Source organism: Bubalus kerabau, chromosome 20 (assembly GCF_029407905.1).
Source record: "Bubalus kerabau isolate K-KA32 ecotype Philippines breed swamp buffalo chromosome 20, PCC_UOA_SB_1v2, whole genome shotgun sequence".
NCBI lineage: Eukaryota > Metazoa > Chordata > Mammalia > Artiodactyla > Bovidae > Bubalus > Bubalus kerabau.
The window spans coordinates 54,150,919-54,165,253 of NC_073643.1; the positions used below are offsets into that span (position 1 = coordinate 54,150,919).

At 42.9% G+C, this 14,335-nt stretch overlaps 1 protein-coding gene and 1 long non-coding RNA gene across 4 annotated transcripts in view; one reads left to right on the plus strand and one right to left on the minus strand.

Annotated features, from left to right (window-relative positions):
* LOC129635455 (uncharacterized) overlaps nt 1–11,768 on the minus strand; it is a 48,989-nt gene extending 37,221 nt beyond the window's left edge. For all 3 annotated transcript variants that reach the window (XR_008706309.1, XR_008706310.1, XR_008706308.1), the window contains exons 1-2: nt 11,407–11,768; nt 8,192–8,322 (exon numbers count right to left, since the gene is read on the minus strand). This is a non-coding gene — a long non-coding RNA (uncharacterized LOC129635455). The remainder of the gene's footprint in view (nt 1–8,191; nt 8,323–11,406) is intronic.
* Nucleotides 11,769–11,840: 72 nt separating this feature from the next.
* SETD2 (SET domain containing 2, histone lysine methyltransferase) overlaps nt 11,841–14,335 on the plus strand; it is an 83,111-nt gene continuing 80,616 nt past the window's right edge. The window contains exon 1 of the mRNA XM_055558479.1: nt 11,841–12,118. Coding sequence (XP_055414454.1) covers nt 12,045–12,118 — 74 coding nt within the window. The 5' untranslated portion in view covers nt 11,841–12,044. The remainder of the gene's footprint in view (nt 12,119–14,335) is intronic.

Consider the following 14,335-nt stretch of genomic DNA (forward strand, 5'->3'; position numbering starts at 1 on the left):
GCATTAAAAATTTTTCATTGAAATATACTTGATTTATAATATTGTATTAGTTTCAGATATACTGCAAAGAGATTCAGTTATATATATATATATATTTTTTTTTTTTACAGTCTCTTCCATTTTAGGTTATTACAAGATATTGAGTATAGTTCCCTGTGCTATACAGTAAGTCCTTGTTGGTTATCTATTTTACATATAGTGCAACAGTTTGTATATTTTAATTTGAAACTCCTAATTTGTCCCTCACCCCTCTCTCCCCTTTGGTAGGCTTGTTTGCTATGTCTATGAGTCTATTGCTGTTTTGTAAATAAGTTAATTTATATCATGTTTTTCAGATAAAACATATATATGATATTTGTCTTTATCTGGCTTACTTCACTTAGTATGATAACAAATTCATTCTTTTGCATTTGGATATGCAGTTTGTCCCATGATCAACTAACTGCCTGAATTAATGACCTTTCAGACTTCTTTTTGTGGTCCAATTTGCAAGGTTTTTTTAATTTATTTTTTTGCATCAAAAATTCAGTCAAAGCTGAATTTAGTCACTTTAAGTCTCAACAAGATATCACAAATTTCCCACCAATTGTACAAAATGTCCCCTAGGGCCAGTTTTAAATTAGGTTCACACAACAAAATGCACATTTCACTTGAAAGCTTTTGTGCAGGTGTGCCCAAGCCATCAAATCCAATTAAACAGGAGCAAATGCATTAATAGCTTAAGACTTAGTTTTACATCAGGCTGTCTCTAGAGATGTTCCAAGCAAATAAAATAGTGAAATCCCAAGAACCATTTTTTTTTTTTTTAAGACTAGCCAAGATAAACTGGTACTAAGTAATTTGGAAGAGTGTCAAGTGGGATTCATTACAGCACTGATTCTGAGAAGAGGGTGCCAACTGCATCTGCCCTTGAAGGATAAGTTGTTCTTTGATCTCTGGCAATGAACCTCAGGGTCTTTGGCTGATGGGACAGGGTGGGCAATAGCTCTAAAGTAGAAGAGAGTGGTATGCGTAGAGAGTAAGGGGTAGAAGGCAGTTCGGCTTACAAAGGCATGCTGGGACAGACAGGGGTTGGGTGGGATAAGACAGCTCAAACGCCTGGTTTTAGAAACATGAAATGTTAAGAAAAATTACTTGGAGAAAAGGCAAGAAGGTAGGTGGCACGTACTTTCAGTGCATTACTAGGAACTAAGAGGGCTGGTGGTCTCGACCAAGAGTTATTTCATTACCTAGCCTAAGGGAATAAAGCATTGTTATTACTATCAATTATGAGCTTAGAATCTCAAATTATATGCTTGATATTATCCAACAGAAAAAATAACCCCAAAGGGTACAGTTTGAATGCTCTCCTCTTTTATATCAAATCTAACATTTTAATTCTAACATTCCTTTTTTACTCTTAGTTTTCTTTTACAAATCTCTATGAATACCCAATTCTTCAACATGCTTTTATAACCAGCTTTAACGAACTGGCTCCCTTATTAATAAGTTATTACAATAAATCTTTGACACACATTCATTCTGTATTTGTATAAGTCATGTTTCCAACACTTTGAAAACTTTGACAAAATTCAACCGTGATGACCCAAACTATCCTTTAAGCATCCTTTGAGGAAAAAAGCAGCCCTCACTCCACCAAGGAGCCCAAGTATAAATGATCATTGGATTCCTCATTCTGCATGAATTTGTAAAAGACTAAAAAATTTTAAAGCTGTGAAAATGTATTCCAAGGGAAGAGGAGGCCCATTCCTGATGCTGTGACACTACACCACAGCACAAACCCTAGGAAGCCAGACATGGCAGGTGACCAGACGCTCTCCCATGATGAGCATGGATTCATATTTAAGAATGACTGCAGGTAGTCTTTCACCTTAGCTAGCTGCTGCTCCATTGCTGAAAGTCCATGTAAAGACGTTCAGATTCTCATCAAAGTGAAAGTCGCTCAGTTGTATCTGACTCTTAGTGACCCCGTGGACTATACAGTCCATGGAATTCTCCAGGCCAGAATACTAGGGTAGCTGTTCCCCTCTCCAGATCTTCCCAACCCAGGGATTGAACCCAGGCCTCCTGCATTGCAGGAGACTTCTTTACCATCAGGGAAGCCCTCAGATTCCCATAACCTAGCATATAAAGCTGTCTAACCACTGCTTTGGTTCTTTATAGCAAAGAAAACCCTTCTTCAAGTATGATCCATACTTGGCTTTAAGTATGATCCAAAGTTACTAAGAAACTCATTAATGGGGCTAACGTTCACTGCCTAGATTGCCCTCATCTGCCCTCTTTTCTGTCAGATGATTATTAATCAATGCTCAGCGTATGTATCACGTCCTTTCTAAACTCCTCTAGGCATAAAGAGTTACTTCCTTTTCCCATAGCACTCTGGTTCCGTCTTTACAGTACTTTCAATACAGTACTGTCCCTGAACTATTTGAAGTGTTTTCCCAGTTACTCTGAGAGCCTCCCAAAGCCAGAGATTACTTTATCTCTGTATACCCTGTTTCTACCCACAAGTTTTGGCAGATAGAGAGGAGTCAAGAAATTGCTGTTCAGAGAGTACATTTTTGAAAAAGTCCTCTAGTGCCATCATAACTGGTAAACCAAAAAATAAAAACAAAGGATGTTCATAGAGGGAAGAAGAGATTACTAATTTCTTACTCCAGGCCTGGGATTAATTTCAACTTCCCTAGGTCCTTGGGTTAGATGAAACAGTAGCAAAGGGCATTTTTTGTGTAACTCAATACAAATGAGCCTTTTCAGTAGATCTGAGCATCAGTTCTCTAGACACAAACCATTTCTCAATTTTAAAAAAGCATGGAAAATTACTACATGAGTTTCCTCTCTGAGTCGTGAATGCTGTCTGGTGAGGCAGAAATTAGACTGTAAGGGACAAAATGACAAAAAAAAAACTGTCCCTACCATATGGGGTACTTGGCTATGCTGAATTCTGTTCAGTCATATGCTAGGGTTAAGTAGTATGAACCAAACGAACAGATGCTGTGCATATTACAATAGGGTTAAAAGAGTCTGTAAACATTGGACAATCTCTAATCTCAAAAACAGTTCACATTCATTTGAAATGGACAATGGTGCACATTTACAATTTTTCCCAAAGTTACTTTAACTCTTTGACTGTGGTCAAACTATAAAATGGAGAAATCCAAATAACATGGACATTCTTAAGAATATCACATTGGTTCACTATGTTGATGACATCATATTAATGGACCAAATAGGCAATAAATGGCTAGCATGGAGGAGTCTTCGTTATGTGCTACAATGACTGGAAGAATAATCTTATGAAGAATTGGGGGCCACCACATCAGTAAAAAATGTTAGGAGTTCTGTAGTCTGGGATGTCACCTCCAAAACAAAAGACAAATTATTGCATCTTGAACCTTCCACCAGCAAGAAGAAAGTAAAATGTATCTTTGCCCATATTGGAAATAGTCAACCTTTTTGACTTTAGCTGTTCTGATAGGTGTGTAGTGACATCTTGTTCCATTTTAAATTTGCATTTCTTCAATGGCTTCCCTGATAGCTCAGTTGGGTAAAGAATACACATAACAGTGCGAGACCACAGCCTGATTCCTGGGTTGGGAAGATCCACTGGAGAAGGGATAGGCTACCCACTCCAGTATTCTTGGGCTTCCCTGGTGGCTCAGCTGGTAAAGAATCCACCTGCAATGCAGGAGACCTGGGCTCAATCTCTGGGTTGGGAAGATCCCCTGGAGAAAGGAAAGACTACCCACTCCAGTATTCTGGCCTGGAGAATTCCATGGACTATATAGTTCATGGGGTCGCAAAGAGTTGGACACAACTGAGCAACTCTCACTTTCAATGTCTAATGATGTTGAGCACTTTCCATGTTCTTCTTTGCCATCTGGATATCTTCTTTGATGAAGTGCCTGTTCAGAACTCTTACTCATTTAAAAAATTGTGCTGTTTTCTTATTGGTGATTTTTGACAATTCTTTGCATATTCTGGACTCAAGTTCTTTATTAGATATATGCGTTGCAAAGATTTTTCTCCTAGCTTGTGCTTTGTGTTTTCATTTTCCTAACATTGTCTTTTAAGCAGCAGAAATTTTTAACTTTGGTAAAGTCCATTTTATCAATTTGTTGTTTTATGGACTGAGCTTTTATTGCCTAAGTCAAGGTCACAAAAGGTTTCTCCTGTTTTTCGAAGTTTTATAATGTGAGGATTGACATTTAGGCCTATGACTCCTCTAGAGTTAATTTTTGTTTATGGTGTGAGATATGGATCCGAGTATATTGCTGTGGCCCGCGGGTTCTACAGCGCATGCTCAGTAGTTGTGGCGAATGGGCTAAGCACTCTATGCATGTGGAATCTTCCGGACCAGCAGTTGAACCCATGTTTGCTGCACTGGCAGGCACACCCTTAACCACTGGACCGCCAGGGAAGTGTTCTATAATGTTTTGAGTGTATCTCTTGCACAGATTTTTTTGGGGGTATTTACTCTAAATATTTAAATTACTTAACACAGTCTACTGGTTTTAATATTTTACCAGTTCAAATTAAGTATAGAAACTGTAGCTCCCTTTAAGTCCCTTTACCCTCCCCTATTTATAACTGTCTTAAATATTTCTTCTATAGTCACTGCAAACCAAATCAGATATTATATAGAGAGATTTTTTTGTTTCAACCGTCAAACATAATTTAGAAACCTTCAGAACAGGAAGTATATTGTATTTAGTAATATTTTGTTCTATTGTGCTTTCCTTTTTCCTTATAGCTTAAACTTCCATCTTTCATTATTTCCTTTATATTTGAAGAACATTTTCCAGAAATTTTTATAGTAGGTTCAGTGGTGACAAATTCTTAGCTTTTCTAAGTTTTCTTTCATTCCTAAAGGATAATCTTCCCATATGTAGAATCTGGAATTGGCAGGGTTTTTCTTTTCCCATAGGTTTATTTTATTATTGTTGTTATTTATTTTGGTCGCACCAGGTCTTAGTTATGGCATACAGGACCTTTATTTGCCTATGTGGTATCTAGCTACCTGAACAGGGATCGAAGCCAGGCGCCTTGCATTGGGAGTGCCAAGCCTTAGCCACTGGACCACCAGGGAAGCCTAACAGTTTTCTTTCAGAAACTGGATAATGTTGTGCTACTTCCTTCTGACCACCATGGTGCTGATGAGAAATCTGCCATCCAAAAAATATTTCCTGTAGGTGTTATTGCTCTTTCAGTTTTCAAGATTTTTTCTTTTTTTAGTTTTCAGAAGTTTAAATTTGATGTACCTGGGTATAGATTTCTTTGGGTCTATTCTGTTTTGGATATGTTCAGCTTCTTGAATCTGTAGGTTTATCTATTTTGACAAATTTGTAAGTTTTCAGCCATTGTTTCTTTGAATACTTTTGAGCCTTTCTTCTCTTCTTCTGGGACTCTGACTCTGATTTATAGATAGGTTCATTTGTGTCATATTTTAGTACATGTAAGTGATATGTACATATTTAGTACATATCACTACATGTAAGTGATATGTTATTTGTCTTTCTCTTTCTGGTGTCAGCATCTTTCAAAATTGTATTTTGTCATTCAGTTTGTAATTCTCCTGATGAATGATTTTTTTTAAATGGCATCCTGGACTGTCAGAGCATTATGAGACTGTGGATCTTTTGTAAACCTTCTATTTTAGAATGACCTCTCTGACACTAGGCCAGATGGAATAGAGTGTCATGTCCTAAGTGCCAGGTGGGGCTGAAATTTCAGGTTTCCCATTTCATCTTCTATGATACCCCAGAGGGGAGTGGTGCCTTGTTCTTGTTGGATGGAAGTACAGATTTCTGGCTTCCCACTAGGCCTGACAATTGAGAACCAATACAAGGATAAATGTGCAAAGTAGCTGAGAGCAAAAAGCAATATTGCTTCTTAATTTTTTGTTAATTCATTTAGAAGCTTTCTTTTCATGGCCTGTATGTGGCCACACTCTCCTGTTTGTTATTAATTTCACCTGTGTCCCTTTGCTGGCTTACTATTCTTTATAACGTGTAAAGGCTAAGTCTCAAATGCTCAATCTTGAGTACTGTCCTTTTATCTGCTTTTCTTCTTTAGTTGTACTTTTCCCCTAGGAAATCTTGTGCAGTCCTATAGCTTTAAATATCACTTGTATACTGAGGACTCCAAAATTTCTATTTTCTTATGAGGAATCCTCTAAATTCCTGATGGGTATTTTGAACTGCTCACTTGATATCTCCATCTGAATGTTTATCAGCATTTCCTGCCTTAATACATTGAAAGCATAATTATTAATTCCAACCTCTTTCTCCTGGTCTCAAGTCTTCACCAGTTATCTAGGTGTTGAGGTAAAAATTTAGGATTCATCTTTGATTTCTTTCCTTCTCTCATACCTCACATATAAAACACTGGTAATATTAACAAACTCATCTGTATCATTCTGCACCCTTCTCATTGTTTGGATATACTTACACAAGCACTTATTAATATATTAGTATGCACATCTTGGGCTTCCCTTGTGGCTCAGCTGATAAAGAATCTGCCTGCAAAGCGGGAGATTGGGTTCGATTGCTGGATTGGGAAGATCCCCTGGAGAAGTGAAAGGCTACCCACTACAGTATTCTGGCCTGGAGAATTCCATGCCATACAGTTCATGGGGTCGCAAAGAGCTGGACACAACTGAGCCACTTTCACTTTCATGCATATCTTGGTTTAATAGACATAGACTCCAAATACTTACTTTTTAAAGTTAACACCCCTTTAAGCCAGTAGATTCACACTTTTTTCTCCTAATTTCTTAAAGGCGCCCTAAATATATACAAACATCTATAGATCAATATATATTTATCAGGGTGTGGTAGTAGTAATTTTTCCTTATTTTTTTTCTCACTCCCTCCTTCAACTCTCAAAACAACTTGACTAAATGGCATATATTCATATCTTTCATCATCCTCACAAAATCAAATAAATATATGTATGTATATATGTATATTTATATATGTCTAAAAATCTTGCTTTTCCCATTCAAAAAATCCCCAAACCTCATAAAAACTCCTCCAGAACATCTAGTACAGTGAAAATTCTTTCTTTTTAATGACAATATTCTTTGGTATAAATAGTCTATGAAGTAGAATTTCAGAAACAGAATTTGCTGAATCAAAAGATACACACACACACAGAGTTTTTATTAAATGGTGTGTGCTAAGTCACTTCAGTTGTGTCCAACTCTTTGTGACCTTATGGACTGTAGCCTGCCAGGTTCCTCTCTGTCCATGGGATTCTCCAGGCAAGAACACTGGAGTGGGTTGCCATGCCCTCCTCCAGGGGATCTTCCCGACCCAGGGATTGAACCCTAGTCTCTTACGCCTCCTGCATTGGCACACAGGTTCTTTACCACTGGCACCACCTGGGAAACCCTATATAACAGCTTGAAAGTGAATGTGTTAGTCACGTAGTCCTATCTGACTCTTAGGGACCCCATGGACTGTAGCCTGCCAGGCTCCTCTGTCCATGGAACTCTCTAGGCAAGAATACTGGAGTAGGTAGCCATTCCCTTCTCCAGGGGATCTTCCCGAACCAAGGATTGAACTCGGGTCTCCTGCACTGCAGGCAGATTCTTTACCCTTTGAGCCACCAGGGAAGCCCATATAACAGCTCATTGATACCCAAATCATGTTTCTATTTTAATGTTAGGATGTACTTGTTTGTAGTTATGATGTTATGGTTAATGTGCAACTACAGTAACAGCGAGTTTTGTTTTTTCATTACAAATAATGAAAAATACATTTCTGGAATATGTAACACAATTCCTCTATTTAAAAGTACACTGGACTAGAAAAAAAAAAACTGATGATAGGATCATTAACACTAAGGAATAGATTCAAGGTAATAAATAATCAAGGAAAGTAATTAGGTGTCTTACAAACTGCTGTGATCTTCATAAATCTTGTATTGGCAAGTCTCAACTTTCAAGCATTTGATCTTGATATAACCCAGTCTTGTATATCATTCATGTATACTCCCAAACTGCCTCTGATATTAAATTCAACCTTTTATACACCAGCGGACCATTATTAACCACGGGCTATGGCCATTAAGAATGGGCCTAATTTTGCCAATGTGAAGATATCTGTGGGAGCACATGGGTAGAGACAGGGTTTCCCACATTGCCCTGGCTCACAATGCCCACACTGGATTTGTTGCCACTGCCAACCTTGTCCCCTCTTGGCAAAGACAGGAACTCTGGGGAGCCGTAGGACTGAAGGCCTAGTTCTTGTATGTCCTTCCCAAGTTGGCATTTCTCGAGGAAGTCTTCTGAGAATCCTCAGGTGGGGGCAGGATTTGCTGAAGGCAGAATGGGATGGTAGGAGATGAGGTTAAATAGGTAGGGGCAGCTTCCTCACTCAGCTCCAGCTACTTTGAGGGGGAAACAACCTTTTCTCTCTCTCTTAGAGCCTTAGCCAGGTTCTCATTTGAAGCAGCAGAGCTTTGGCCTGGCACACTGAAAAGAGGAACTACCCAGTGGTACCTCAGAATAAGCTGGCTGTCTTGATCTTATTGTTTCTGAGTTGCACCAGTCCTAAGAACCGCCTTGTCAACACATTACTTCAAAAATTATGTTTACACGTAGTAGTTCTGGAAAATGTGCTCAAGCAAGCAATTGATACTCTCTTCAAATCCCAGGGACGGGGGAGCCTGGTGGGTTGCCGTCTGTGGGGTCACACAGAGTCGGACACGACTGAAGTGACTTAGTAGCAGCCACCTTAAAAAATGATTTTTCTTTTCCCATCCAGGTACCAAGAGCGTAACTGGGGGCAATGTCTGATCTTTGGCCTTCCACCTCCCCTAAGGCAAGAAATGCCTGAGTCAACTTTGTTTCAGGGTCACTACTGGCTTTGTTTGGGTTCCCTGAGATGGAGTGCTCTGGGTCTACAGGCGCAGTAATGGCAAGAACAATTATGAAGGATTTTATGGAATGCCTCTTATAATAATGTTTCATTTTAAAACTTTTGACATTTTTCCTTCAAACTTATTTGTAGGCAGTCTTAAACAAGAAACTGGGAGATGGTCAGTTATAGACCAAATTATTCCACAGCTTTGATCAAGAGGCCAGGCCTAAGTATGCGTTTTGTGAACGCATTCTCTTTGAATTTAAAATAGTTGTACAGAGAACTCCTAGTACAGTCATAGATGAGGGCATTTAATAGTATTCAATCTTGCCTGTAAAAACTTGGTTCATTTATTTATGTTTGGGACTTAGTATTTCCCACTGAACCCCACAGGTCAGCATGCTTGTTGCTTTGGTTTCTAACCAGACTAATGCTATCCTAAGACTAAGTATTAGAGATATCAACTGGTACCTCCTGTAAGACAGCTATCTATTTTGTTATTTAGGAAACAGGAGACCTGTAACTGACTGCTTTTTTCTCATTTATCTCAGTTTAGGTCTTTGTCACCTCACACTTAACATTATTTCAGCCACCTCCACCTATATTTATAATAGTCCTTTCCGGTCTGTCCAACGTGAAGTGGCTCCCAATAGTCTATGTGGTACCCAAGGCATAGGGCTCCAATTTATTCCTTCAAAGCCTAAAAGATAACTTTACTCAGGGAGAGGCATTGTGCAAGCATGTTTTATACAATTTTAATAATCACAACACTCTGTGCAATAGATAATACCTCTATTTTACAGATAAGGCACTGCAAGCATGAAAAGTAACCATGCCTCACGTCACATAGCTAGAAAGTGGCAGGGCGGGTATACAATGCATTCTGGTAAGTGCTGACATTTATTGAAAGTTTAAAGCTTTACAGACATTATCTCATTGGATCCTCACAACAGTGAGGTCCTGTACACATTAATATTCTCATCTTACAATGAGAAAAACCAGAAAAATTAGGCAATATTCATAGTTTGTAAAGAAGTGGCCATGAGAGACTTGAACCAAGGGAGTCAGATGGGGTCTGGATATGCTGAAAAGCCAACAAAAACCCAAAATAATCCTCAAGTGAGAAACAATGATGATAAAGCACTAATAGACACTAACATATAAATATGTGTGTGTAGGATATATAGGATTTTATATCCTTTTATATAGGATATAAAAAAGAGCAAGGAGAGGCTTTATACTCTCATATACTTTGGTTGCTAAAACGGAATACCATAGAGTGGGTAGCTAGCTATAAACTACAGAAACTCACTTCTCAGACAGTTTTGGAGGTTGAAAGTTGGAGATTGAGCTGCCAGTATAACTGAGTTCTGACAAGGGCCACCTTTTGGGTTGCAGACTGAGTTTTCTCCTTATATCCTCAGAACAAACAGGAGAGGGCTCAATGGGCTTTTGAGTGAAGTGCAAATTGCTCAGTCGTGTCTGACTCTTTGCCACCCCATGGACTGCAGCCCACCAGATTCCTCTGTCCATAGGATTCTCCAGGCAAGAATACTGGAGTGGGTTGCCATTCTCTTCTCCAGAGGATCTTCCAGACCCAGGGACTGAACCCAGGCCTCGCTCATTGCAGGCAGATTCTTTACCATCTGAGCCACCAGGGAAGCCATGAGCAATGGGCTCATGAAGAAACAGGCAAAAAGACAGAAACTCTGAAAGGCTATTGCAAAAAAATCTATGTGTGCTCAGTCACTCAGTTGTGTCGGACTCTTTGCGACCCCACGGACTGTAGCCTGCCAGGGTCCTCTGTCCATGGGATTCTCTAAGCAAGAATACTGGAATGGGTTGCCATTTCCTTCTCTCAAGGGCTTTTTATAAGGCCACTAATCTCATTCATGCAGGCTCCATATATCCTGTCCTAAACACCTTCCGAAGGCCCCACATCTTGGGGGATAGAATTTCACATATAAATTTAGGGGATGGAGTACACATTCAGTTCCTAACACATACCTCCATCCAGTTGCTTGCTAGTAAAATCCGGTTCAAAATTACAGTGGAAAAAATAAAACTACAAAAAAATCAGACCTTATGAAACCCTCCCCACCCCCTTAGCCTTTAGCTAATGGCTTTATACACTCTTTATCCTTCCAAAAATAAAACCCACAGCCCTTTCAAGTTATCCTACTTAATCTTACTACGTCATTTGGGCAGGAAAGCGATTCATAACCTTTTCTTAAAGGACATTTCCTCCAAGGTCGTTAAGAACCACGCAGAACACGGGAGCCACCGCTCCCAGTGGTTGGGGTGGAGGGTAGAGGTGGCGGGACGTAGCCGGGCGGTGGGCGGACTGAGCCCGGCCGACCCGGCGGGGGCGGGAAGGAGGAAGGGGCGTCCCCAGAGCTCGGCTTCAGCGCGAATCCCCGGCCTAGCTCTACTTCCGTGCTTGTCGACGGGACGAGATGAAGAGGCGAGAGGAAGAGAAGGCGAAGAGGAATAAAGGAGAGAGGGGCGAGAGACTAGGGAGAAGAGGCGCCCGCCTTACCTCAGAGCCCGCAAGCCCAGGGGAGGGGCCCTCGGCGCCGCTGAGGACTCCGGCGCTCCGGGAGGGCAGGTCTTCGAGGGCGGCGGGGCAGGAAGGCTCGTAGTGTCTGGGCGGGCTCGGGCTGTTCGCCCGCAAAAAACCCTGAGGCGTGCCGTGTCACACCTCAGCGCCCCAGCCGCCACAGCGAGCCCGAGGGAGGGGTTGCGGCGCAGCAGCTTTCGGCCCCGAGCTGGGCCGACAGAGCTAGGGCCCGGGGCTTATTGTTCCGGGAAGTCGCAGGCGAAGTCGGGCCGGGTCGGCGGGCTTCGCACAGCTGCTCCCCCCGCCGCTCCTCTCAGAGGACTACCGGCAGCTGCCGGCGCGCCGACTGGCGGCGGAGGCGCGGCGGGTGCGTGTCTCTTTAAGGGGCCGGGCCTGTGCGGCTAAGGGGCGGGCGGGGTAAGCGTCGCTCCCCGTGTGAGTGTGTGGGGGAGAGAGCGGCGGGCGGGCGCCGGAGGGAGGGAGCGAGCGGGCCAGCGACGCGGGCCGCCCCTGCCGCCGCCGCCGCCGCGGTCGGACCAGCGGCCTCCTCCCCTCCCCTCCCTCGCGTCGCCCTGCCGCGGGGAGGGGGCTCGAGTCGCGGTCTCCAGCGGCTCCCGATGAAGCAGCAGCTGCCGCCGCAGCCGCCTCCAAAGATGGGGGATTTCTACGACCCCGAGCACCCGACCCCTGAGTAAGTATCAGCTCCGCGGCCTCCCGCTGCCCTCGGCCGTCTCAGCCCGAGCCGAGGGCGGCGCGTCCTGGCGGATGGCGCGGGGAGTAACGGGCCCGCGGTGAACTCGCGCGGGCGGCGTGCAGAGCGGGCCCGCGCCGCCGCCACGGGCCCCTTGTCCGGGCCGCCGCGGGCCGGTGGTTGGGCCCGGCGTTGGCGCCGCTGCTCGCGTCGCCGCGGCGGTTGGGCCGGGCCGGTGGGGGAGGGGCGGCGCGGCCGCGACCGCCGCCGCCGCGTCTGTACCGATCCGGCCCGCCCGAGGATCGGCGGTCTTCCCCGGATCCTCGTGGCCCATTTGGGCTGCGCTACCTACGAAAGGGACCGAGTCGGAGAAGCAGCCGGTGCCAGACTCGGCGAGGGGGCACCGGCAAGAGTAGGCCGCGAATCCTCGGGCTCAGGTGGAAGCCCGGCCCGTCGCCCGGCCTCCCGGCGACGGCGGCTCTGACCGGAAGGGCCTACGTGCGTCGTTCGGCCCAGGGCGGCCGAGGGGCCCGCGCTGCACTCTCGGTTTTGATTTTTTTTTTTTTTTTCCCTCTTCTCCTGGAACTTGATCCTGGCCTGGTAGTGCTTCCGGCTTCACATTCTGCACCTTTGGCACTTCGGTTTTGTAATGGTGGCGAGGTTTGAGTGGCTCCAATGTGGAGGTGACACCGGGTTTGTTTTTCCGCCCGAAAATGAAAGCCTCCGGAGGGGTATACATTCTCTACCAGATTATGAGATTTGCACACTTTCGGACACTCAACTTCCTCGGTAACAGCAACCTCTTGCCGTGAATAGATGACTTTCTACTCCTTGTGAAGACTTTGTTAAGAAGCAGGAATCGCTTGAGGAGTCTCTAAAGAAGACAGTGGTCTTGAAAACCGAAATATCTAGAAACCAATAGTATATTTTAAGCCTGGGACATTTTTACATTGCTCTTGAGGGCCGTATCAACTACTGTCTCTTGAGACAGCTTCCACTCCAGAGCTTGGATTCACTTCTTTCCCTACGTCCTCCCAAGACTATTGTTTTGAAACTTAAACTGCATTTGCTGGTGTTGGCTCAAGTCTGGACCTACAAATGTATGGCATATTTCAAACCTAAACAGTTGATAGAGATATCAAATGAAATTCACTTTTATGACCGGAATGCTTCCAAGATATTTGCTCTTTTGACACATTTCAGCTTAGTTCTGCTATGACTCTTTACGGGCTCTTGGTTTGAGACTTGGAAAACCTCACAAAAAGGAAAATTCTGTATCATGATCCAATAACTGCTCATTGAGCACTTGTCCTGTCCAAAATAACATGCTAGTTCCTGAGTGGTCTTAAGTGCTTGCTTTTCAGTTTTTTTACCAAGTTGTTTGGTGAGGTACAGAAGCCTTAAGGATCACATTCTTAAACTTCTTGAAAGAAAATACAGTTTTTCATATTATATGGAATAATGGACTCAAGTGCATCTTTGATGGACATGAATGTGGGGAGGAATCAGAAATGTTATTTTTTTTATTTAAGGTCTTGGAGTTTTTTTATTTTTATCGCTTTTCTATCTGTCCTGCTTCCTAACAGTGGAGATTTCTAATTTCTGTAGTGACTAAGTGCTAAAATATGTGTGGGGGGTGTGTGTGTGTGTATTAATCGACAATGAGTGTGTAGAGAATTATAAAACGTTTTATTTTGTAATACTGTAAGAACTGGGAGGGGTCTTGGTAGGAAGCATCCTGAATGATATCACCTGCTTTAACAGATGCAAAAACAACTGAACAACAACAAGTGACAACAAATCCCATGAAGTAGTTTGTATAAGCTAGTTAGGGTGTATAACCCTGGAGAGAGAAAAGTGGTATAGTGGTTAAAGAACTTGGATTTCAGAGCCAGGCATACCTGGGTTTGAACATTCGTTGAACCTTGAACAAGTGACTTCATCTCTCTAAGTTTGAGTTTTTCTTATCTTTGAAATAGGTGTTGTAATGGAAGCAACCTCATAGGACTTTTGGGAGAATCAAATGAGAATAATATATGAAAAGCACTTGACACAGTGTGACACATGTAAGTGCTTCTAGCTGGGGTCATGAAGGAACGCTTAAGAGGTGGGATGTTAAGCATGAAAAGATTAGGTGGGCTAGAGAGGTGGTGCCAGTGGCTGGGGGGAGGAATGACCAAGTGCCCTTTTCAGACTGTAGCTGGTTTGAAATATTTC